The sequence below is a fragment of the Schistocerca gregaria genome, chromosome 2 (genome assembly GCF_023897955.1).
Source record: "Schistocerca gregaria isolate iqSchGreg1 chromosome 2, iqSchGreg1.2, whole genome shotgun sequence".
Classification (NCBI taxonomy): domain Eukaryota; kingdom Metazoa; phylum Arthropoda; class Insecta; order Orthoptera; family Acrididae; genus Schistocerca; species Schistocerca gregaria.
Genome location: NC_064921.1, coordinates 102964063 through 102988019, shown reverse-complemented (window position 1 = coordinate 102988019; position 23957 = coordinate 102964063). Strand labels below are relative to the sequence as shown.

The following is a 23957-nucleotide window of genomic DNA, read 5'->3' as shown; positions in this document are numbered from 1 at the left end:
CAAGATGATACTGCAGCTCATTGCTGTGTCACAGTATTTTTGTCCCAGTTGCCTTGAAAGTTATCAGACAGAAGATGCTGAATTTCTTGTCAACTACTTGGAACACAGACGGACGTACGATGAAGCAGAAGCCCAGTCTCTACATTATTTAGCAGGCAGAACAACAAAGCAAGTGAAGCAGAAGTATTTGCTTTGTGAAGTGTGCTGAGAATCACTTTCAGAAAAGGAGAATTCTGAATGTGAAGCAGTACAAAGATTCACTGAACTAAAAAATTACACAGCTCAAGACAGCTTGGAATGCATTTCCCAAGAAATATTTCGCATTATTGAGATGACAGAAAAAGTCTTTCGTGTGAATGAAAAACTGTTCCTGGAATCTAAGTTGTTCCTCCAAGCACTGGAAGCAGTTGCACACAAATCAATCGAGGAACTCATTCAGAATATTCCTTCTTGTCACAGTGTCATAGACAGAGTTGTACATGAATTTTTGAAGACTCAGATTGATATTCTTCTGAGGAAATATAACTGCCAGGTACAGAAGGATGCCACAGCAAAGTGTGGTAGTAGAAGTATTGGTATGAGAAATACAGTAAAGGTATTTTAAGAAGAAGAAATTTATTGTCTTTCATTTGTTTTAGCTAAATTGATGTACTGGTAATTTGTAATTTTGTATTTTTTTATTTTTAATTACAAATAACTACCATTATTTGTAACAAACAAGCATTAAAAAAGGAATAATGCAAATTGAAGTATGCATTTTATTTTAATGTGTACTGTAAGTCGTATGGACCTCAGAAGACCTTGGCTAGAGTCTATCATTAGAGCATGTAATACTTTTCACTAAGGTCAACGTGAGAAAAAAATTACTGCTAGTGATATTTATAAGTGTATAGAACTCAGTGACAGAGTAGCAAATTTTCATTAATTTTCATGGTAGACGCTGAGTTATCAAGTATGTAACGATTAATAATGATAGTTATTTGTTCACTTAACGTTTCAAGCCAGTTCCCTTCTTCATAAAGGCAAATTTTACAGTTCTGTCCATAGGGCTGCGATTGCACAGTAGGCCTAAAATGGCGGCGGCCGGCAGGTTGGCGGTACTCTCCCGTATACAGGGCTCTACTTAAAGTAAATGGGGTCAGCTACAAATGACAGATGAATCGTGTTACAGTGTCTGTGGTTTTAATAGTACATTACACCATCCATATTGTTAAATGTGCATGGCTGTACAAGCTGAGCACTCAACACTTATGGCACTGTTAGGTAAGCCAGTCCACCAGGGCGAGGTCATATCACGTTGGATGGGAAAAATTGGCTTTTAATTGTCATGGTGCCAAAAACTGCATAAAAAGCAAAATGAGATCAGTTTCTATCACAAGACTGGCACAAGATATATTCTGTATGCTGTCCACTGTTTTCTGCAACAAGCTGAAATTGAGAAGCTGCATGGGACCTGAATTTTGAGAAGCTGCATGAGACCTGAGTGTCTCTTGGTAAATACAATGTTCAGGTAACTTATGGGAATGCAACCAGATGACATCATTGACAACCTCCAGTGTTTCAACAGGAACACGCCCTGCAATATTCACCGTTATGCACTGAAAATGGCAGGGTGTGCTCCTGTTGAAATATCAGCAGTTGTCGATGATGTCCCCCACAGTGCAAGCCTTTGATTCAGCTACATTTGTAATTGGAGCATGGAACACAACATCTTTTGGATAACTCCACAGCCAGAAGTCACACGGATTAAGATCAGAAGGTAAGACATCCAGAGTGAACATTTGCCTTGCTGGCATGTCAGCAGGAAGCAACTCCTCAACATGGCTGATTTTGTATGGATAGCAATGCAGGATATTTCATAGGATTTTGCCCACCATGCTTGCAGGCATGTCCAACATTCAGGTAATTCCCTGTGCATTGAATGTTTGAACACTACTGCTCAGCCCCTGCCACAGTGCTGTGGCTACATCTTTGACAGATGTTGAATCAACTGCTTTTCTCCCTCTGCCATGTTGCAGTTCAAAAGAACCTGTTTTCTTTTGTAATCATTATTTCCAGACCGTCAGCAGACATCAGACTAATACCTTGTTTCATACCACTGAGTGTCTGGAACTTCTGCAGGGCTACTGGCACACAATCACCATTCTTCTAAAAGAGTTTTACCAGCATTGGACAATCCTTCATGGAGACAGTCATGTTGGGCCTCTTGCACACAAACTGAGGATCAGCCATGTGCCACACATCTGTTAGTGTGCATATTCTGATGCTTATAGTGTCACCTATTGGTCAAATTTTTGTTCAACTTTTTTGTTCATAATGTTTCTGTCTGTGTCAATAGTACGCTATTCAAATTTGATGTAATTCTGAACAGTTGTTCTCCTTCTAGTGGTTTACAACTTGAACTTTAATTATGAACACTCCACTTAACAGCCCATTAGTACAGTGGGTCATCACACAGTGTCTAGAGTCATGTCACAGGCATTCAGCTTGTTAGAGTAACAGCATATGAAATAGCTCTATTGGCGTCATGGGTGTCGGAAACTGAAATTCATTCCTGAAAATCAACTTAACTGTAAGAGGCATAAGTGAACTACCTAAAAGCAACATATGAAAATGTGAGCCAGTCGAGGAATGTAACATGGATTTCCACTTATCATGAGTGGTCGCCTTCCCACTTAGGCTGTTGGAGCATGTTCCCCAGACTTCCATATGTCACACACCTATCTATTTCTTCTCATAGATTATTTATTCATTTGCCCACACTCACAAAGATTGCGATTCCCATACAAGTTTTAGAATAAAGACAACAAGAAGTCATAGATCATCATTGTCATTTTTGTCACAGGCCTGTTTTCACCTTATATATATCAGAAGATACAGTTTCTAATATTGAAATTTATTCCTGAAATTCAATTTAACTGCAATCACAAAATGTGCGAATATGGGTAAGCGAATTAACAATGTATGAGAGGAAATAGATTGATGTGTGACATGGACGTCTGAGTTATTTGGTGGAATGTGGTCAGGTAGTGTAAGTGGTAAGGCAACTGCTCTCAGTAATTGGGAAATCCAGATTCGAGTACTGGTCCATCACAAAGTTTCATATGTCACTTTACGTAGTACATCTATACTTATCACAATCAAGGTGAATCTCAGGAATAAATTTCATTATTTGAAATGTAATTTGTCATCAAGTATAAATTGTGTAAACCGCATATGTGTTATATTATCTCAAAAATGCCTAGTGAATCATACACTTTTAATGTTGCTATTGAAAAATGATTTTCAGGATGATGGCAGGAAATTACTCAGAATTGTTGCTCCATATTAAACTCACTGTGATAACTACAAATAAAAACAGACAGCATTATGATCAACATATGGGGGCTATCTAGGAAGTCATCTATGTTTTCATGCAGATGTAGTGGGGGAGACTGAACAGTTGCAGCATTGACATGTGCTTTAAGTCCATGTCAGTGCAGGGTTTACACCTAGCATCCTTGACTATTTGCTGGGTATATAATCCTGTCTTCCTGTGTAGTTTTGACCTGTATGTTTCCCCTTTTGTGCCATGAAAGCTATTCACCAGTGTCTTCACACATACCCTGTCATCCAGTGCCTTCTTCTAGGCAGTGTCTTTCGCATAGTCATTTCCATACCAATTCTGTGCACAACCTTCTCATTTATTATCATTCCAATTAATTTTAAGCATCATATCTTAAATGCTTTGTGACATACAGTATTAGAAATTTATTCCTCAAGTCAAGTCCTATGTCTGATGGTGGTAGACTTGTTTTTAAGGAGGAATGCTATCTTTTCCTGTGGTAGTCTCCTTTTTATGTCCTTGCTTTTTTCAATTATATGTTATTATGCTTCAGAGGTAGCAGAATTCCTTGACTTTGTCTCCAATTTGCATGTGACATTCCCCCCTGTGGGTTTGGTGGGTTCAGGGGTTAGAATATGCCCAAGGTATTCCTGCCTGTCGTAAGAGACGACTAAAAGGAGTCTCCTTCTTTTTGGCCATGTAAGTTATTGTCTCCTTTTAGGGTTTGGCCTCCACATTTTTAAAATTTTTTTCAGAAGTGCAGGCCCTTTGGGGAAGGACACCTTGCTTGATGCATCATATATCCATCATGTGCTGAGACCTCCTGCACCTGTTACTGTCATGGTTCTGCAACTCCACCCGTAATACAGCTGTTTGGGTAAGGACACCTTATGGGATGCATCTTCTACATCCATTGTCTGCTGTCCTCTTCTGTACCCATGATAATGATGGATCTTTTTGCACCCAACATCCAGTGCAGTAGCTAGACAGTTGTGGAGGGGTCATCATATACCCTCTTTGTTGTAGGCCCCTGACAACACGGGGATCGCACTGCTGATGCCTGAGCTGCAAACTCCCCGTGTATGCTAAGGAGTAGATGCCCATCTTCTTGGGGCATCACTACTCCCTGCAACGGCCCTCATGGGTGGCATCAGGGCAGACAACTGATAATGAAGTGGACCAAATCATCTTTTGCTGGTGGCTGAATGGCCCCAACAGTCTCTAAGAAGGAAAGGCTAGACTGCAGTGCCAACAAGTATGACCCCAAGTTGTTCCCCCTCGTAGCTACACCATGGGAGGAATGTAGAGCTACAGATAAAGAGAGCCATATTCACTTTGATTCTTAGATTTCAGCGGAACAGATGGGGACTCTTTCCTGCCTACAAATTCTCTCTGTTTTGTTGAAAACCCGGAGGATAAGCATCCCCACCCCATTTATGAGTGTTGCTCACCTGTGACAAGCTTGGTGATAGTCCTGTTTTGGTCACTCCCCATAAAAGCCTAAACATGGTCCAGGGGATTATTTTCCATCGAGACCCCCTATTGCAGTCCGATGCTGTGCTATACACCAATTTAGAATGATGGGGGTGTTCACTTCGTCCAACCTTTAAGATAATAGGGTTGCTACTGGTGCCTCCATCTTGGCCTGTGAGGGTGATTTGTTACCTGAAAAAGTCATGATGATTGTGTACCAATGTGACATAAAACCATATGTTCCTCCCCCTATGCAATGCTTTACATGCTGGAAATTCGGTCAAATGTCTTCCCGATGCAATTAAAGTACTACATGTAGAAATTGTGGATGTCCATTGCATCCAAATACTCCATGTGCCCCTCCTACCACCTATGTAAACTGTTGAGAGCACCATTCCCCCTGCTCATCAAACTGCACGGTTCTTCAATAGAAGAGGAAAATTATGGAATGCAAGGCCCTCAATAGGCTGACTTACCAAGAGTTTAAAAAGAAATATGACCACTCGAATTCCATTCAATTGACGTCCTCCTATGCTGCAGCTATGACGACATCACCCTAACTTTTGATAGTAGGTCTCTCATCTCATCTACATCCCCCCCCCCCCCCCCTTGATGGTTGGTGCTACTTCTTCTCTTGCTCCCAAAGCATCTACATTGGGAGCAACCTGCCTCTCCCACCAAATGCCAGGGACATCAGTACCCTTCCCCCACCTCCTCCATCTCCTCTCTCATGCAAGGGGTCCCTGCCTTTCAACTTCCAAGGTCGCTGTTGACAGAGGTAAGGACATATGTACAAACTCCACCATAAGGTATCATTGTTCCAGTGCTAAAATCTGGTAAGATCCTGCTAGATATGAATAGCTATTGTCCTATTAGCCTCACCAGTGTTCTGTACAAGCTACTCGACTGTATGGTGAGCTGGAGGTTATGTTGGCTCCTCGAGTCTTGGGGCCTTCTAGCTCAGTCACAGGACAGTTTTAGCCATGGTCGCTTCACCACTGAGAGGTTGATATACCTGGAGTCTGCCATCCGAAAGGCCTTTTCCTGCTGTCATCACCTTATTGCTGTCTTTTTTGTTTTTTTTTTAATCTGATGAAAGCCTATGACCTGACTTGGCAACACCACTTTCTTGCCACATTACACTTCCTGTTTTTATACAGAATGTTTTGTTGTTTTGCACCTTCAGAGGTAGTGCTTTGCATAGTTCCCCCCATATCCAGGAGAATGGGGTCCCACAGGGCTCTGTACTGAGCATCCCATTCTTTTTAGTGGTCATTAATAGCAGCTGCGGAGACCTTAGGTTAACCCTTCTTATATGCTGATGACTTTTGCATTTCCTTTTGCTCATTTATTATTGGTGTGGCGGAATGCCAACTGCAGGGAGTCATATGGAAGATGCAGCCATGGGCTCTCACCCATGGCTTTCAGTTTGCCGCCACCAAGACATGTGTCATGTAGTTTTGTCTCTATTGTAAATGCACCCGCACCCACATCTTTATCTTGATGATCATCTCCTTAATGTAGTGGACTCATATCGCTTTTTAGGACTGGTTTTTGACATCTACTTTTTGTGGCTTCTCCATCTTCACCAGCTTAAGCAGAAGTACTAGCAGCACCTTAACATTCTTTGATGCCTGAGTCACACCGACTGGGGTGTAGATCACCCTACACTATTGCAGCTGTACACAGCCGTTGTACAGCCCTGTTTTGACTATGGGACCGTGGTGTATGGATCAGTGTTGCCCTCAACATTGCGGGTGCTGGACCCCGTTCACCACTGTGGAGTTCGATTTGTGATGGCTTTCCGAATGAGCCCTGTGAACAGTCTACTTGTGGAAGCTGTGGTTCCTCCATTGCAGATCAGGTGACAACAAATGCTTGCCAATTATACTGCATACATTCACAGCTTGCCTAAACATCCGAATTACCATCTCCTTTTCCCTAACACGGTGATCCATCTCCTGCAATGGCAGGCCAGATCGGGGATTCCAACTGTTGTCCGTGTATGGCCCTTCTCACTGAGCTTGAGTCTTTGCCTCTACCACCCCTCCTTCAGGTCCACTCACCTACACATCAGTGGCATATACCTCAATCACTGCTTTGTCTGGACCTATTACAGTTCCCAAAAGACTGAGTTCATCCTGTGGCCCTGCCCCATCTGTTTCTCTCTAAATTGAGAGGTAATTTACACGAATTGCAGAAAATAAACTTGCCAACAGGCTAGCCAAAGACAATACTTGTAAACTGAGTCTGGAGATCGGCATACCAGAATCTAGTCTTTGATAGGTATTACACCACAAGGTTTTGGGGCTCTGGAATACAGAATGGCACTCCCTGATTTTGCCAAATAAGTTATGTCTGGTCAATGAGTGAATGAATGTCTGGAGGTCCTCCATGCGAGCCTCTCACAAGGACTCTACTGTCCTTTTCCAACTCCATATCAGCCATACTTGGCTGACTCTTGGTCACCTCCTACGATGCAGGGACCCAGCTCAGTGGTTCACACTGGACTGTGGTTCACATCTTATTGGACTGTCAAAATTTAGCCACACTGAAATGGACTTTTAATCTCTCTGATGCACTCAGTTTGCTTTTAGGTGACAACACCTCAATGGCTAACATAGCTTTAAGTTTTATCCATGAAGGTTTTTTTCATCATTTCTTTCAGGCCCTCACCCTACCTGCATTTTAACTCTTCCTTATTTCCTCTGGTGCTGTCTGTTTGACTTGGTGTTCATCTTTTCACCACCTGTTTTTCTCTTGCCTAGCGTTTTTAGGCTAGGGATTTTAGTGTTTTGCAGAGTGGCTGGCTAATCCTTTCTTTAGTCTTGTGAATAGCTAGCCAAGACCATCTGCTATATTGGTTTAACATCTTTCACTGATGTTTTCCTTTTTTAATAAAAATTTCAGTATTGACTTGATACTTTCGTTTTCTTCTTCAGTGTGATTACACACATAGTTTTACGCAGTTTGTTCCTTCCCTGGATTTTGAGTGATAGGATTCATTTGGGGGATGGTTTTAATCTGAGACCTGTGTGACTAAGGAAAAAGGGACTGATAACCATGTATTTTAGTCCCTTTAATCTCCAAATGAACCAATGAATCCCATGACATTTATTGCTAATTTTATTTCAGATACTACATGTTATTTTAATCTTTCTTCAGTTTACTCTCAGTCTATAATGTATGCTCATTAAATTGTTCATTCCATGCAACAAATCCCACTTTCACTGAAGGAAGCAAAGTCATTGGCAAATTTCTTCTGGAAGTTGGATATTATGGCTCCAGTCTCATACTTTATACACACTAACATGAATGGCTGCCACTTCCCCCCCCCCCCCCCCCCCCCATTTTTGTTTATTCTGAAGGAATATTATCTATCCTTTTTGTTCACAAGTCTTCCAAAGCTCCATCAAACTCTCACATACCTGTTCAAAAGGGGTATTTGCAATGTAAATTCAGTCAAATGTGAAATCCACTCTTTATGCTGAATATGGGTGAAACACGATGAATGAAGCTTTTTCTTTTTTTCGTTTCCTTGCTCATTTGTCTTTTTAAATTCAGTTCATGTGCTCAATTACATAGAGGGATACTACATTTGCTGGGTTACTTAATTACAATCTGTCTTGTAGCTACAAAACAGATATTTTGAATATTGCATGTTTTCTAGTACAGTGATTACGGATTTAAAAGTTTACTTTGCAACTGTTAGTTGGAATTCATAAATTTGGTAATTTTATTACATTAAGGCCCTAAAGAAGTCTTTCAAAAATTGTTGTAGTAGTTCACTATTTCTAGCTGGCCAGTTTCAATGTTTCATTATCACACTTTTCAGTATGGTGGTATAAGCATTGTTAGCTACAACCGGCAGAAGATGTACTTTGTTGGTGCTGCACATTTTAGGCTTTTAGCAATTTTGATTAAGATAAACCTTCGCTGCAGTGTTCCTCTTTCGCATGCCAGTGTGTAAGTGTGCACAGAAGTAGCTAAGTGAAAAATACATGCAATGTGCATGTTTATTTATTTATAACAGCTAGCTAAGAAATTTTCCCTTCTGTGAGACTGCATGTACAAGAGCGTATGCTACTTAAACTTCTAACATATTGTGTTATGTCTAGTTTTCCCTTAAAGAGGAGTAGCCCTATATACTTACTGCATTTATTGTAAATTAACTCTGTTTTTGAGTTTGCTAACAAATATAATTAACATCAAAACATTTTACGGAACAGATTTTTGTGTCACCTCAATAGAAATCTCATTTTTGTCTACCTGGTTCAGTTCTTATAGGCGAGTACAAACCTTTTAGCTCGACAGATTAAAAGGTAATCAGCAGGTTTAATTTAAAGTTATTTGTTCATTGCAACAGCCAAACTATTCTCAAACTCAGGATGAGTTTGTTGACGTTCGTAAGCACACAGGCTACTGTCAAATGATTGGCGGCTGTTGTGAACAGTGTTGGAAGAGCTCCTGAGAGTGATACCTATATCAGAGGTACCTCAAGTAATATCCTATCATGTGGATCCTGTCTCCTCTGCAGAAAGTACAGGATCTGTCATTACCCGTCCACTTGTCTGCGAGTGCTGTGTCAATGGTAGATCTAGGCATCCTGTACAGGGTGGACAGGGACCAGGGAAGACTCAGGGTGTTGCACTGATCCCCTAACCAACATGTTTGAGGTGTTGTCTTTCACTGAAACTGAAACTGAGACAGAGGGACTCATTTCACGTGTTTTGGAGAAATCTGGTTTGTCTAGTGTCAGGAAGAGGCAAGCACAAAATGACAGGAGTCTATTAATCATTGACAGTTCAAACATATGGTGAATGATAGTACCTCTTAGGAAAATGGCAGGAGGGGCAGGAAAGTACACCAGGTGCACTCAGTTCTATGCCTGGGGGCCTCATTTAGCATGTTGAAGAGCCTGTTCTAGCTGATGGCCCTTTGGTCCTGAGTTGAATGGAAGGACTGAACCAGAGACAGAATGTTGTGTGGCAAGGTGGCATGACTTCCTGGACTTGCACCATGGGTTGACAATGGTAAGGTCCCCCCACACAGGTCAGGTGTGCACTCCATATCAGAGGGGGCTACTTAGGTAGCTGACTGTGTGTGGGGTGCACACAAGCATTCCTTAGATCAGGTGACTCTTCATCCAATCCAGATAAAGATAGCTGTAGGAAACCCAGAAGTATCAGTGTATGAATAAAAGAAATGCCTGCCACAGGCAAGAATATTAAAATCCTAGTAGTAAACTGTCGAAGTATTCACAACAAAGTGCCAGAGTTTGAAGCTCTCATGAAAAGCAGTGAAGCTCACATAATACTAGGAACAGAAAGCCAGCTGAAAGATGAAATTGATAGCAGTGAGATTTTTGGGGAAAATTTAAGTGTATATTAACAGGATAGGCAAATGAAAAATGGCAAATGGCAAACAGAGATGGTGTGTTTGTAGTAGTAGACAAGAAACTCAAGTCCGAGATCAAAATTAAAAGTTGCATGTGAGATTTTTTGGGTAAGACTTAGTATCAGGAGTGGGCATAAAATGATAATTGGATCCTTGTATTGCTCACCAGACTCATCTCCTGATGTAACTGAAAACTTAAGAGGAAACCTCAGTTCAGTTGTACGTAAGTTCCCCAATGATAATGTAATCATTGGTAGAGACTTTAATCATCCAACAATTAAATGGGAAAATTACAGCTTTGTTACCACTGGGCATGTAAGACATCCTGTGAAACTTTACTAAGTGTCTTCTCTGAAAACTGCCTAGAACAGATAGTTAGGAACCTCACTCATGACAGAAACAGACAGACCTGATGTCTTTGAGGTGCCCTTATCAAAACTGGTATCAGTGGTCAAGATTCGGTTGTGGCAACAATGATTACCAAAGTACAGAGGACAGCTAAAACAAGCAGAAAGATATACATGTTCAGTAAACTAGATAAAATAATCAGTATTGTCATATCTCAATGACGAATTTAAAACTTTCAGCACAGGGCAGTATCATGTAGAGGAATCCTGGCTCAAATTTAAAAGAATAGTTGATCATGGACTGGAAAGATATGTGCCCAGTAGAACAATCCATAATGGGAGGGAACCTGCAGGGTATACAGTTTTGTAATAATAAATAAATAAATAAATTATGAGAGAGAGAGAGAGAGAGAGAGAGAGAGAGAGAGAGAGAGAGAGAGAAACTCCTAAAGAAACTGAGAGATTACTGCATATTAGTTGTAAAACACAGCATAAGACTATAGATAGAGAGATGATGAATGAAACACATTTGGCTGTTGAGAGAGCAATGCGTTATGCAGTCAATGACTACCATAGCAGAATATTGTCAACTGATCTTAAAATTCTGTCAGATAGAAAGGCTGTTAGTGGCACCAACATTAGTGTCCAGTCCCTAGCAAATGAGACAGGAAGTGAAACTGAGGGTAGCAAATCAAAAGCTGAAATGCTTAACTCCATTTTCAAATGTTCCTTTACAAAGGAAAACCCAGGAGAATTGCCCCAATTTAATCCTTGTACCACTGCAAATATGAATGAAATAAGTATTAGTGTCAGTGATGTTGAGAAACAGCTGAAAATGTTGAAACTGAACAAAGCTCCAGGCCCCAATGAAATCCTTGTCAGTTCTATACTGAATTAACGGCTGAGCTATGTGATCCACAAATATCCTTACATTGATTTGTTGTAGAACCTCAGAACATATTCTGAGCTCAAACATAATGAGGTATCTCGAACAGAATGATCTCCTCAATGCCAGCCAACATGGATTTTGAAAACGTCGATCATGTGCAACCCAACGCGCAATTTTCTCACATGACATACTGAAAGCTTTGGATCAAGGCAACCAGGTGGATGCAGTATTTCTTGATTTCCATAAAGCATGTAACTCAGTAGCACACCTATGCTAATTGTATGAAGTACGATCTGTTGTGGTTGGCAGGAGAGCCAACACCGTGTTACTAGAGGAGACCGTACATAGTGCACAATATCAATAGTAAATGATAATGGTGCCTTGCTAGGTCATAGCAAATGACATAGCTGAAGGCTATGCTAAACTATCTTCTCGGCAAATGAGAACGTAGTAGGCAGTGAACCATTGCTAGCAAAGTCGGCTGTACAACTGGGGCGAGTGCTAGGAAGCCTCTCTAGACCTGCCGTGTGGCGGTGCTCGGTCTGCAATCACTGACAGTGGTGACATGCGGGTCCAACGTGTACTACCGGACTGTGGCCGATTTAAAGGCTACCACCTAGCAAGTGTGGTGTCTGGCCGTGACACCACATGATAATATATGGTATCAAGTGAAATTTGTGACTGGATTGAGGACTTTTTGGTAGGGAGGACACAGCATGTTATCTCGGATGTAAAGTCATCGTCAGATGTAGAAGTAACTTCAGGTGTGCCCTGGGAAGTGTGTTGGGACCCTTGCTGTTCATATTCTATATTAATGACCTTGCAGACAATATTAATAATAAAATCAGGCTTTTTGCAGTTGATGCAGGTATCTATAATTAAGTACTACTTGAAAAATGCTGCATAACTATTCAATCAGATCTTATTGATTTCAATGTAGTGCAGAGATTGGCAACTTGCTCTAATTGTTCAGAAATGTATAATTTTGCAATTCATAAAATGAAAAAGGCATAATCCATATCACTTCAGGCAAGGGGGTAATCTTTGTAGACTTGGATGTTATTGATTTTAGCAAATGTTAAAATTCAGGAGGAAGTAAAAAACACATATTTTTTTTGTTTTCTCCAAAAAAATTCCTGCCCAAAGACATGGGCCTCCAAAAATGATGTTGCAAACACCATTATGGAGATGCGAATTTTGGAATTTTTTATTAAATGCTGTATCTCCGTAACAGTTATAGATATATTTTTATTTGAAAGATAATTGCTTTATGATTACAATGGTATTCTCCATTTGGACAAATCTGTCAAAGTTCTTTTACTGTCACCTTTTGAATTTTTTATAATTTCTTTTCAAAAATGACAATTTAGAAAAGTTAGATTTTTTCTGTTGATTACTACCATATAGTACTATATTCTCTGTAAATGACAGCTTCCACTTTTATGTTGGACAGGTTTTATTTTTAAAAATCTTTTTTTTTAAACCTTCATGGGATATGTAGTCTTCACTGAAGTTGTTTCTTACTAATTTCTTTGTTACAATGTTTATTTCTATTATCTGTGTTGCAGTTATTTCTTATCACTTTCTTTGTTGCAGGTACCTCATTGTTGCAGGTATTTCTTACACTTTATTGTAGTTTCTTGTCAGTTTCTTTGTCATGGTTGTTCATTGCAGGTTTCTGTATTGTAGTTGTTCAGTGCTAATTTGTTTACTGAAGAGGCTTCTAAGAAATCTGAGACCATCCAATGAGTTATGTGTTTTTGCAAGGAATTTGCCAGATGACCCAATTGCAGTTTATTTTTTGAAAAGGACTGTTTGAAATGTCTTCTGACTGGGGCACAGGAGAGTGAAGTGTGCTGACTATTTGCATACCCATCAAAGAGTGATACATAAGACAAACTTTGTTCAGGTTGGGAATAAATGTTCTCATTTTAAGACTCTGTTTCAAAGAGACTTTTTGTGTTCTAAATGTTTTGAAAGAATAACAACAATGATAGTATCTGAACAAGGTGGAGCCTCCCACGGTGCAAATGATGCAGATTTTGCATCAATAGAGGAAGAATTAAATATCCTGAATCAGTCAACTACATAGGTAGGTGTTAGTCCTGTTAAGAAACTGTGGTCAATTAAGTCAAGTCATAAGCTCTATGCATCAAGAAAGTGCAGAGACATTACTAAATCTGTGGATGAATACACTACAGCAAAAAGTGACCACATGCTTCAAAGTGGAAATTCCACCTTCAGAAGACAATGAACCAAAGCACTTTTGCACCTCTTGCCAGGAATTTTTTACAAATATCAATTCAGCTGTAGAATATTATGCATACTACAGTGAAAAGATGTAAGTTTTAACTATTATTCCAGAGACATTTTCAAAGAAAACAATTTTGAGCCACATTCCATCAGTATCAAAGTACATGGTAGAACGAATCAAGAAATGTAAGGAGTCTTTGGAAGACCAGATCCCTATTATGATCATCCTGTAGAAGAAGCTAATGTTCAAATAGTGCAGTCATTTTGTCTGGAAGATAAATGGGACTATTCTCACCAGGATGCCAACTAAAAAGACACTATAACTGTAACAGTTGAAAGTCAAAAAGTTCTAAAAGTGAAGAAGTACATGACTTGCAGTATTAAAGAAACTTTTACAATTTATAAGAGCAACTATACAACTTCACATATTGGAAGATCAAAATTTTATGCACTATGACCTAAGTGGGTAGTTTCACACCCACCTACAGATGTCTGTTTATGTGTGTACTGCACGAATGTTGAACTTTGTGAGGTAACATTGAAGAACTTACTGGAGCGCTTGACATATGACAACTTGGTTGGGTGTGTGAAGTCAGTAGTAGTCTGTACCATAAAGCAAGAGACTTGTTTGTTTCAAGAATGTGGTGACTATTCCTTTTGTCACTCCTTTTAGATTTCTACATGTTTTATTTTCTGACCTGTCTACATTGCCCCATTCCACCACTTCTACAATGCATGTAGCTTTCCATTCTTATTAAATTTTGCACAATATTTTGTCAGTAATCTCTGTCCTGCTTATTACCCCATCTTCATCCCCCAGGCTGTCAGGTTTTTCAAATCTTGTACAATGTGGTCCCCAACAATCAGCCTTTTCTTCTCACCCCATTAATAATTCTCACCTGACCTGAGCTTGTTGGTGATGTTTCCAAACTCTCCACATTTCCTAAACCTCACCATTCCTTTTGCTTGAACCCTATTCCTTCCCCTTCAACATTTCTGCCAGCAGAATAAGCCATTGGCTCCGAAAGTTTGCAAATCTCTTTAACCTTCATGCATATGCATGCTTCTGCCAATTGGTGAGCAAATTTTTTTTGTCTATGCAGTTACATTACATTTTCTAAAATGGAGTATGGATGTAGATATACACTCCTGGAAATGGAAAAAAGAACACATTGACACCGGTGTGTCAGACCCACCATACTTGCTCCGGACACTGCGAGAGGGCTGTACAAGCAATGATCACACGCACGGCACAGCGGACACACCAGGAACCGCGGTGTTGGCCGTCGAATGGCGCTAGCTGCTCAGCATTTGTGCACTGCCGCCATCAGTGTCAGCCAGTTTGCCGTGGCATACGGAGCTCCATCGCAGTCTTTAACACTGGTAGCATGCTGCGGCAGCGTGGACGTGAACCGTATGTGCAGTTGACGGATTTTGAGCGAGGGCGTATAGTGGGCATGCGGGAGGCCGGGTGGACGTACCGCCGAATTGCTCAACACGTGGGGCGTGAGGTCTTCATAGTACATCGAGGCTGTCGCCAGTGGTCGGCGGAAGGTGCACATGCCCGTCGACCTGGGACCGGAGCGCAGTGATGCACGGATGCGTATAGTGGGCATGCGGGAGGCCGGGTGGACGTACCGCCGAATTGCTCAACACGTGGGGCGTGAGGTCTCCGTAGTACATCAAGGCTGTCGCCAGTGGTCGGCGGAAGGTGCACATGCCCGTCGACCTGGGACCGGAGCGCAGTGATGCACGGATGCATGCCAAGACCGTAGGATCCTACGCAGTGCCATAGGGGACCGCACCGCCACTTCCCAGCAAATTAGGGACACTGTTGCTCCTGGGGTATCGGCGAGGACCATTCGCAACCGTCTCCATGAAGCTGGGCTACAGTCCCGCACACCGTTAGGCCGTCTTCCGCTCACGCCCCAACATCGTGCAGCCCGCCTCCAGTGGTGTCGCGACAGGCGTGAATGGAGGGACAAATGGAGACGTGTCGTCTTCAGCGATGAGAGTCGCTTCTTCCTTGATGCCAATGATGGTCGTATGCGTGTTTGGCGCCGTGCAGGTGAGCGCCACAATCAGGACTGCATACGACCGAGGCACACAGGGCCAACACCCGGCATCATGGTGTGGGGAGCGACCTCCTACACTGGCCGTACACCTCTGGTGATCGTCGAGGGAACACTGAATAGTGCACGGTACATCCAAACCGTCATCGAACCCATTGTTCTACCATTCCTAGACCGGCAAGGGAACTTGCTGTTCCAACAGGACAATGCACGTCCGCATGTATCCCGTGCCACTCAACGTGCTCTAGAAGGTGTAAGGCAACTACCCTGGCCAGCAAGATCTCCGGATCTGTCCCCCATTGAGCATGTTTGGGACTGGATGAAGCGTCGTCTCACGCAGTCTGCACGTCCAGCACGAACGCTGGTCCAACTGAGGCGCCAGGTGGAAATGGCATGGCAAGCCGTTCCACAGGACTACATACAGCATCTCTACGATCGTCTCCATGGAAGAATAGCAGCCTGCATTGCTGCAAAAGGTGGATATACACTGTACTAGTGCCGACATTGTGCATGCTCTGTTGCCTGTGTCTATGTGCCTGTGGTTCTGTCAGTGTGATCATGTGATGTATCTGACCCCAGGAATGTGTCAATAAAGTTTCCCCTTCCTGGGACAATGAATTCATGGTGTTCTTATTTCAATTTCCAGGAGTGTAGACATAGACTGTTGGTATGATGTGGATTTCTCAAGGTACATGCTAATATTTTTTAGAGCATGCAAATTGGCAAAGAATTCCACCTGATTAGCTTAGAATTATTTTTCAGTCTGTATTTCTTTGAGCAGGTTGGCATTTTGTTGATGGAAATATCTTACTCCTCCTCCAGTTTCACTCCTATCAGTAATTTTATATAGTGCTGCCTTCTGCTGTTAATATTGTTAAGAACAGTGAAATATGCCAGATGAGGCCAGTATTTTCAGTTTTTGTTGAATTGTATTCATTCAATATTTCTTTGATTTTAATAGTTGTTGGTGTTAAGTCCAATAGTATATGCCACTCATCATTTGATACCATTCTGTATGCTTTGACAATCTTGATTGTAATTAATCATTCCACTTGTTTGTACATGTTGCAGTTGTATTGTCTTGTTAGAATGTTAATGCACCCAGGGGATATGTATGGTAGGTAATGTTAGGCTTCTCTATAGACGACTGTTAGAGCCTCAGAGAAGTCTACTGTTAAGTCGCAAGTTAGTTATGCACATAGTAATTTAGTCTGTCGGCCATGATGTTCTGTTTGTGGTCGTTGAAACTGAACTTACTGTCAATAATTAGGCCAAGATATTTAAGTCAGTCAACTTGCTCCAATTGATTAGTGTTGTGGAAAATGGTAGATTTTGTTTTGTCCCTTTTTCTTTTTGTTAAGAGGCCCTCCAGTTTCAGCTTAATGAACTACATTTTATTATTTTGGAGTCATTCTCTGATTTGTCATGTTTCTGTATTAGCAATGCTGGTTCCTTCCATCAGTAGTACTAAATTGTCAGTAAAGGTGCCTGTGTTTTGTGCTGTGTAATAATTTAGCAAGGAATTGTGGTGTATGTCCTAGAATTCTATCCACAATAGTCGCCTTAAGTGTGTCCTTTAGATATTTTTTTATCAGTCTCAACATTTTTGGGTGACAAATAAGCCAGTCATTCATGAAAGTAACATTTAATTTAACCGTGTAAGTCTTCAATACATTAAAATTCCTACACAGCATTGAGAATACTTGGTCACTTACTGAGAACAGAGGCGTTTTATACATCCAGGCTTACCATTAACACATACTGACCATGCACTAGACTGTCTTCAACAAATTACTGGTCAACTCCTAAGTACATGCAGTGCTTTTCAATGAAGTAAACCAATATTGACTGTTGTTTAGTAAATCTTTTGAAGGAAAAAAGTGCATGATCTGTTTGTTAGCTGTTTACCTCTCTCTCTCTCTCACTCACTCACACACACACACACACACACACACACACACACACACACACACACACACACACACACGCACACACATGACTGCAGTCTCAGCCAACTTAAACTACAGTTGCCCGAGACTGCAGTCGGGTGTGTAAGTCACGCTTGTGTGAGTTTATGTGTCTATTGTGGACAAAGGCCAATGACTGAAAGCTTTAATTGTGAAGCCCTTTTTGTTGTGCCTATCTGTGACTCAATGTCTGTGCTGTATAGTGAGCAGCAACTTTCCTTCTCATTACATTGTTACATTCATTCCTGGATTTTCTATTGTATAATTATGGAAATCTTTTGTTCACTTATTTAATAAATTGAACTAAAATCTCATGTGTTCTAGTGTGGTGAGCATCCTCCCAGGACAACCAAATAATCCATAGATGTGTCCCATTGAAAGTAGTTTCATCTGGTCACAACAGAAACAGACACAGAAAAAAAATAGAAATATCAGATAACAAAAAAAGATACAGAATAAGATATTGCTGAAACAATAAAAAGAATGGATCAAAATAAGAGCCCTGGTGAAAATGGAATCTACAGCAAAGTACTCCTACAAATTTTCGACCTTCTTCTGAAGCATGTCGCAGAAATATACAACACTTGCACAAAACACAAATGTTTTCCAAAACAATGTAAGAAATCTATAATAATGCCAATAGTAGAACCTGCCCTATCACCCTCCTGATTACAAAGGCAAAACTGCTGGTAAACAGCTAATGAACATATCATGCACTTTTTTCCTTCAAAAGATCTACTAAACATAGTCAATATGGGTTTACTTCATTGAAAAGCTCTGCAGGTGCATCTGTTCCTGCCAGCACTGCAGAAATCCTAGGTCCATGGTGGCCAAAAGTTAACATTAAGAACAAAAAATAGAGGCATCACTTGCATAAGAAAATCCATCATCAACACTTTAGTATCTGTCATGGCACGACTACACCACTACACTACACTGTCAATGTGGCTGCTTCATGGGCAGATGGTGGCTCAATAATAATTGGGCCACTCACTGTGCAAATCAATCTGCAGGAAGCAGGAAGTCCAAAACCATGTAGAGATATGCATGGGAACAACCTTAGCAGATGTCTGGTACGGGCAGCTGTCAATTTAGCACTCGTCAACACTGTGAGGTACACTGAGGTACACTGTCGTTGTGCACAGCATAAGCACTGGCCCGCTCGACTTACTGTCACCTACGAGTAAACACATTCTGTCAGAAAGTCTGCCCATTTTACATGTTGCATACTCCCTCTGTGACTGGTTTCTGCACTACTCTGTTCTACTACACATGCCAGCTCATCTGCCTCCATCACAGTGTATGCTAGCAGAGATACTAAAGTTTCTAAATCAGATTGTTAGTCTCTTGCTAACTGATTGAAATAAATGCTAACACTACAGAACAGTAAATGACCCATTGTTACTTATATCTTCAAAGAATTCTCATCTGGATACTGGTTCAACATAATTACCTTTATTCCTTTATTGATGTCTATTGCTGCCATGCATTTCCTTTTGTTCCCTGCAATGAACATTCTGTACCTTTTTGTTTTAGAGATTTTATTTTGTTCCTGATTAAGTTCCTGGATAATCATTAAATCTATGTTGCTGTCTTGTATAAACTGCAAAAGATTGTTTATTGCAGTGCAGGATTACTGCAGGTTTGTTGTAACTTTAGTCTTATATTAATATCTTTTATTATTCTCCAGATTTCCTTTTCTATCTACAGCTTTAGGATGCTGATGTCCTTTGTGAATTGTTTTCCTACTGGGATGACCTGTTTAGAATGCCTTGTGACTTTCAGGAACCTTGGAAATTCAATAGGAAGGAGGAGTTGGCCTTCCTTTGATACATTTTGTACTGTATCAGCCCAGATATTGATGTTTCTGACATCTGCATAATCCACTTCATCGTTTTGATGATTAGATCAAACCCTTCCCCATTTGGTTTTGCTTACTTTGATTTTTGTGTACATGTAGAATGTCAGTTGTATCAGTGGTTACTAACAAGTCCACACGCATTGCCAATAGCTTTGATGTTTCTCTGTTGTAATATTTGTTAACATTAGTAGTGTCGGGTATTGTTCAGTTACATTTGTGACACTTTTATCACTTCTTGGGAGTACTGATCCCTGTTTGCACCAGATGGGTAAACTTTTAGGTTTGTGTCATAAGCGTTAAATGCATCTCATTGTGTGATATTTTACCATCTTTTGTTACAGAATTATTAGTAGCTGCTTGTTGAAAATCAGAAGTTAATCTTGGGAAGAGCCTGCTGCTGTATTCTCAATATGATTTCCTAGTGTTCTGAACTGTATGCCAGTTTTAAAGTACCTGTCAGCACTACATTTATCAACCAACTTTATCTTAGGAGAGGTAGCATACACCCTTTATTGCAAACCTCAGATTTCTTAATTTTCTTTGGAGCAGCAACAGACTCAGTTGTATAGTGAGTTTTGATGTGTCACAATGTCTTTCAACTACTGTCCTTGAATAGCTGTTTAATATGTATGGTCATTCATAATGGTTGCATTATCATTCCTTTTTTAACACAACTGTGTCCTGGTTATTGCATGCTGAGTGGTGTTTAGTATTTTTGTGTAGGTTGCAGGATGGGGGAATGTACCTTCACATGCAACAAACGTATTAACTTTCTTGCAGTGTTTTTCACATGTCTCAAACCATAACATCCATTACATACCATGTAATATATACAGCCTGACAAAAAAGTGGAGTACCCAAAAGGGGAGGAGTAAACAAAATGAAGCTTCACAGGTTGAGGTTATATATGATGTTATTTTGGCGATTACAAAATTGAATGAAATTTACAAATGACTTGCTAATATGAACCCTATTATCAATAAGACATTTCACTTCCTACAGCTTGTGTGGATGCCTGATTTGGAAGGGAATTATATTATAAGGCTTTTGTATTCTCTACTGAAGCAAGCAGATCCACAACTGTTGGATGATGATGATGGTGTGTGATGAGTGTCTCCTCTCAGGTGCAAGTCTTTTGATTTGACGCCACTTTGTCGACATGCGCATCGATGGAGATGAAATGATGATGATTAGGACAACACAACACCCAGTCCCTGAGTGGAGAAAATCTCCGACCCAGGCGGGAATCAAACCCAGGCCCTTAGGATGCTAGTTCTTGATATCCTTGATACTGGCTTTGGGGCAGATTTGATGTCTGAACTAGTCCCACAGAAGTTCTGTCTGGGACAGATTTAGGTATACTGCTGGCCAAGAGGGTACCTCCACATCATGTAGACAGTTCATAGAGGCATGTACTGTGTGTGGATGAGCTTTAGCCTCTTGGAAAATGGCACCAAGATACTGTCACACAAGAGAAAATAAATGGACACAGGATGTCCATGACATACCATTGTGCTGTCAGAGTTTCTTCAGTCTCTACCAACCATGGTCTGAAATCCAATGGCCCCCATAACATGATGCCACAAATAACACTGCTTTGCATCTCCAAAACATTGGAAGAATGTGGCCTCTGCCCAAGTCACCACCAGAGTCACTGGTGATGATCATGGGGGGGGGGGGGGGGGGGAATCCTGATTCATTGCTGAACACAATGCACCACCATTAATCAGTCCATGCTTCCTGGTAACCACAACATTCCAAACACAGTCATTTGTATTATGATGTTAATGGCTACCTATGTGTGGGAATATAATTCCCTAGTATGGCTGTATCTAGTCCCTGACCAATCGTGTGGGATGGTACAAAGTATCATAAGCAATCCTTTACTTCTTCTGGGATGTCAAGTGCATATTTGAAGGAGCTATGATGTGCTTTGTGTACAATATAGTGTTCCTCCCTTGTGGCCTTGTCATGGCCAGGCATGGTCATCTGGAATCCTAGTGATGAGTATGCCTGCTCTCATACTCCAAGCAGTCAAACATCAAGCCACTATCACATTCTAATTCTTGAAAAATCAGTATCTTACATGATTCCACCAGTCAGCAAAATAAAGAGAGGCCTTTACAAATTCTGTCTGGCACTGACAATACTGTCTCACACAACAAGTATGTGGGATCTCTGTGTCTTTCACAGTGATCACTTAGAAGCCAATAAAGTTATCGCTCCTTATTTACTCTACTAGGCCTGGTAATAACAGCATACATGAACAACACTAATACACCCTGGTTGCCATTCTACCTGCCACAGAGAATTGCAACTGTAATCATTTACATGTGGACCAATAGTGTTTACATATAAGAAGCTATGTTGACATCTGACCATGTCTTCTGGGTGCTTCACTCTTTTTGTCAAGCAACATGTGTGAAAAACCATGCACCTTCATTAGAGACAGCTATTGATTTTGGAATTTTAGCTGTGTTACCAAAAATGTAATGTGATGTTCTACAAAATGATTTGAAACGATTGCATTCTGCAACTTTTGACCGGTAAAGTATCTTGCACAAATGACTTAAGGTCTTACAAACTGAAAAATGTTGCTGATAGTTGATCTGTTTGATGTGAATGGTAAGACACTAGAAAAAAGAGAACACTTTTGTACTTAGCCTTCTGCTTTGAAATATTTTATTTGAACCAAATGTGTTACATATAATTTTCATATCACCTTCTTGTGCAACTGATTTGAGAAATATGCATATTGGTCCAGCAATCTGGAAGCAGCGGATTTCACTCTGTCCATCAGTTACATCACTCTAACATAGTCATCAACAGTAATGCTCATGACGATCTGGATTATAACCACTTTTTCTGCTGAGACTGTTGTAGAATCCTTCATTCATTTTGTGATGGCATAATTGGCAGTGTTGTTTAGACTTGCCTCATGCAGTACCACCCCATCTAAATTCAGTAAACTAGCTGTATCACAGTCAGCCTTTACTCATTACACAGCAATTGCCTTAGTTAAAATGCTACTATTTTGGCACACAAATGCAATGTCATGAGTCCCTGATATGTTTCACAATCTCTTAGAAAGCCATATAAGAAACATTAAATCAACTCTTGGTTTGCAATTTTGTACAGGCCCATCTGTTTAGCTTGAATACCAGAAATGACAATAAGTGAAGATGTTGTATGTCAGCTATGTCATTTGTTTATGGAAGGATATGCATTAGTGCCAATGGCAGAAGTGATCATCTTCATGTAATGTGCAATGGGCCGGTGGAGAAAATTGACAAAACAATTTATAAAAACCAGTGTTTCATTATATTTTGGCTCTCAGACAACTTTCGGCAGACTTCTTTTTCTTTCATGAGATTGTGACTACATGGTTAAGACAGCACAGGCTCTTTTCATTGGGTTCTAAATCACTCAGGTGGCAGAATTCTATACAGAGAGAATTTGTCACCTGATGAATAGATACATATGGTAAATGATTAAATCTGAATGATGGTAATGCAGAGAAATAATATGAAGGCATGGTTTTAAGATGTTTCTAATAAACTTATTTTAAGTATTCTAATATTTTGCTTGTATTGTAATGGAATTTACTTTTTCGATAGCTCTCATGTTATGCTGATAATTGCCTTTGATGTTTCAAAAGCAACAAAACAAAGTTAACCACCACTACTATGCTACAATGATGGTTCCAAACAGTTACAGTGAACACACACATATATTTAAACAAAAAATACAGGATCAAAGAGACTGTATGTACTTCAAATAATGCTTCCCTCATTATCATTATTTAATAAAAGTACTGTGGAAAACAGTGAAAGAATTGTCAATAAATTATGTAACTGTAAGTTGTCTTACCTTATATACTGGCCTAATATCCTTCCAGTAATGCCAAGCTCCATCTTTAACTGTCTGTTAACTGCACACAGACTCCTTTGTATACATCTTATTTGCTTCTCTTCTCCAAGTATCCATGACTGCTCCTGATGCAGAAAGATACATGCAATCAATATAGAAAGGACAGCCTTGCATTTGTTTTGGGATTACAGTTTTGTTGAATTTTTTAAGTGACATAATGTTTGCCATTGCGTGTACAACGAGTATTTATTGTAAACTGCACAGTTGCATATTTAACCTTATATCAATTTCTAGCAATTAAAGTGCTGAAAAAACAGCAATTGTCAGCACTAATAAAATAAGTGAAAAGGATGTGAGCCTGTACGCTGATGTGACCCATTTAGACTCACATCTGTTTACTTATTTTATTAATGTTTACAGCTCTGAGTCTTCAGCACTATTTTTGCTTCAAGATGACTTAAGGTTGAAATTTGCAGTTGTGGACATTGTAGTAAATAGTAGTA

General features: G+C 40.3%; 1 protein-coding gene across 3 annotated transcripts in view; it reads right to left on the bottom strand.

Annotated features, from left to right (window-relative positions):
* The window catches only part of LOC126336439 (uncharacterized), a 216745-nt gene that overhangs the window by 59465 nt on the left and 133323 nt on the right, over window positions 1-23957 (bottom strand). For all 3 annotated transcript variants that reach the window (XM_050000137.1, XM_050000138.1, XM_050000136.1), the window contains exon 7: window positions 23455-23579. In XM_050000137.1, coding sequence (XP_049856094.1) covers window positions 23455-23579 — 125 coding nt within the window. The remainder of the gene's footprint in view (window positions 1-23454; window positions 23580-23957) is intronic.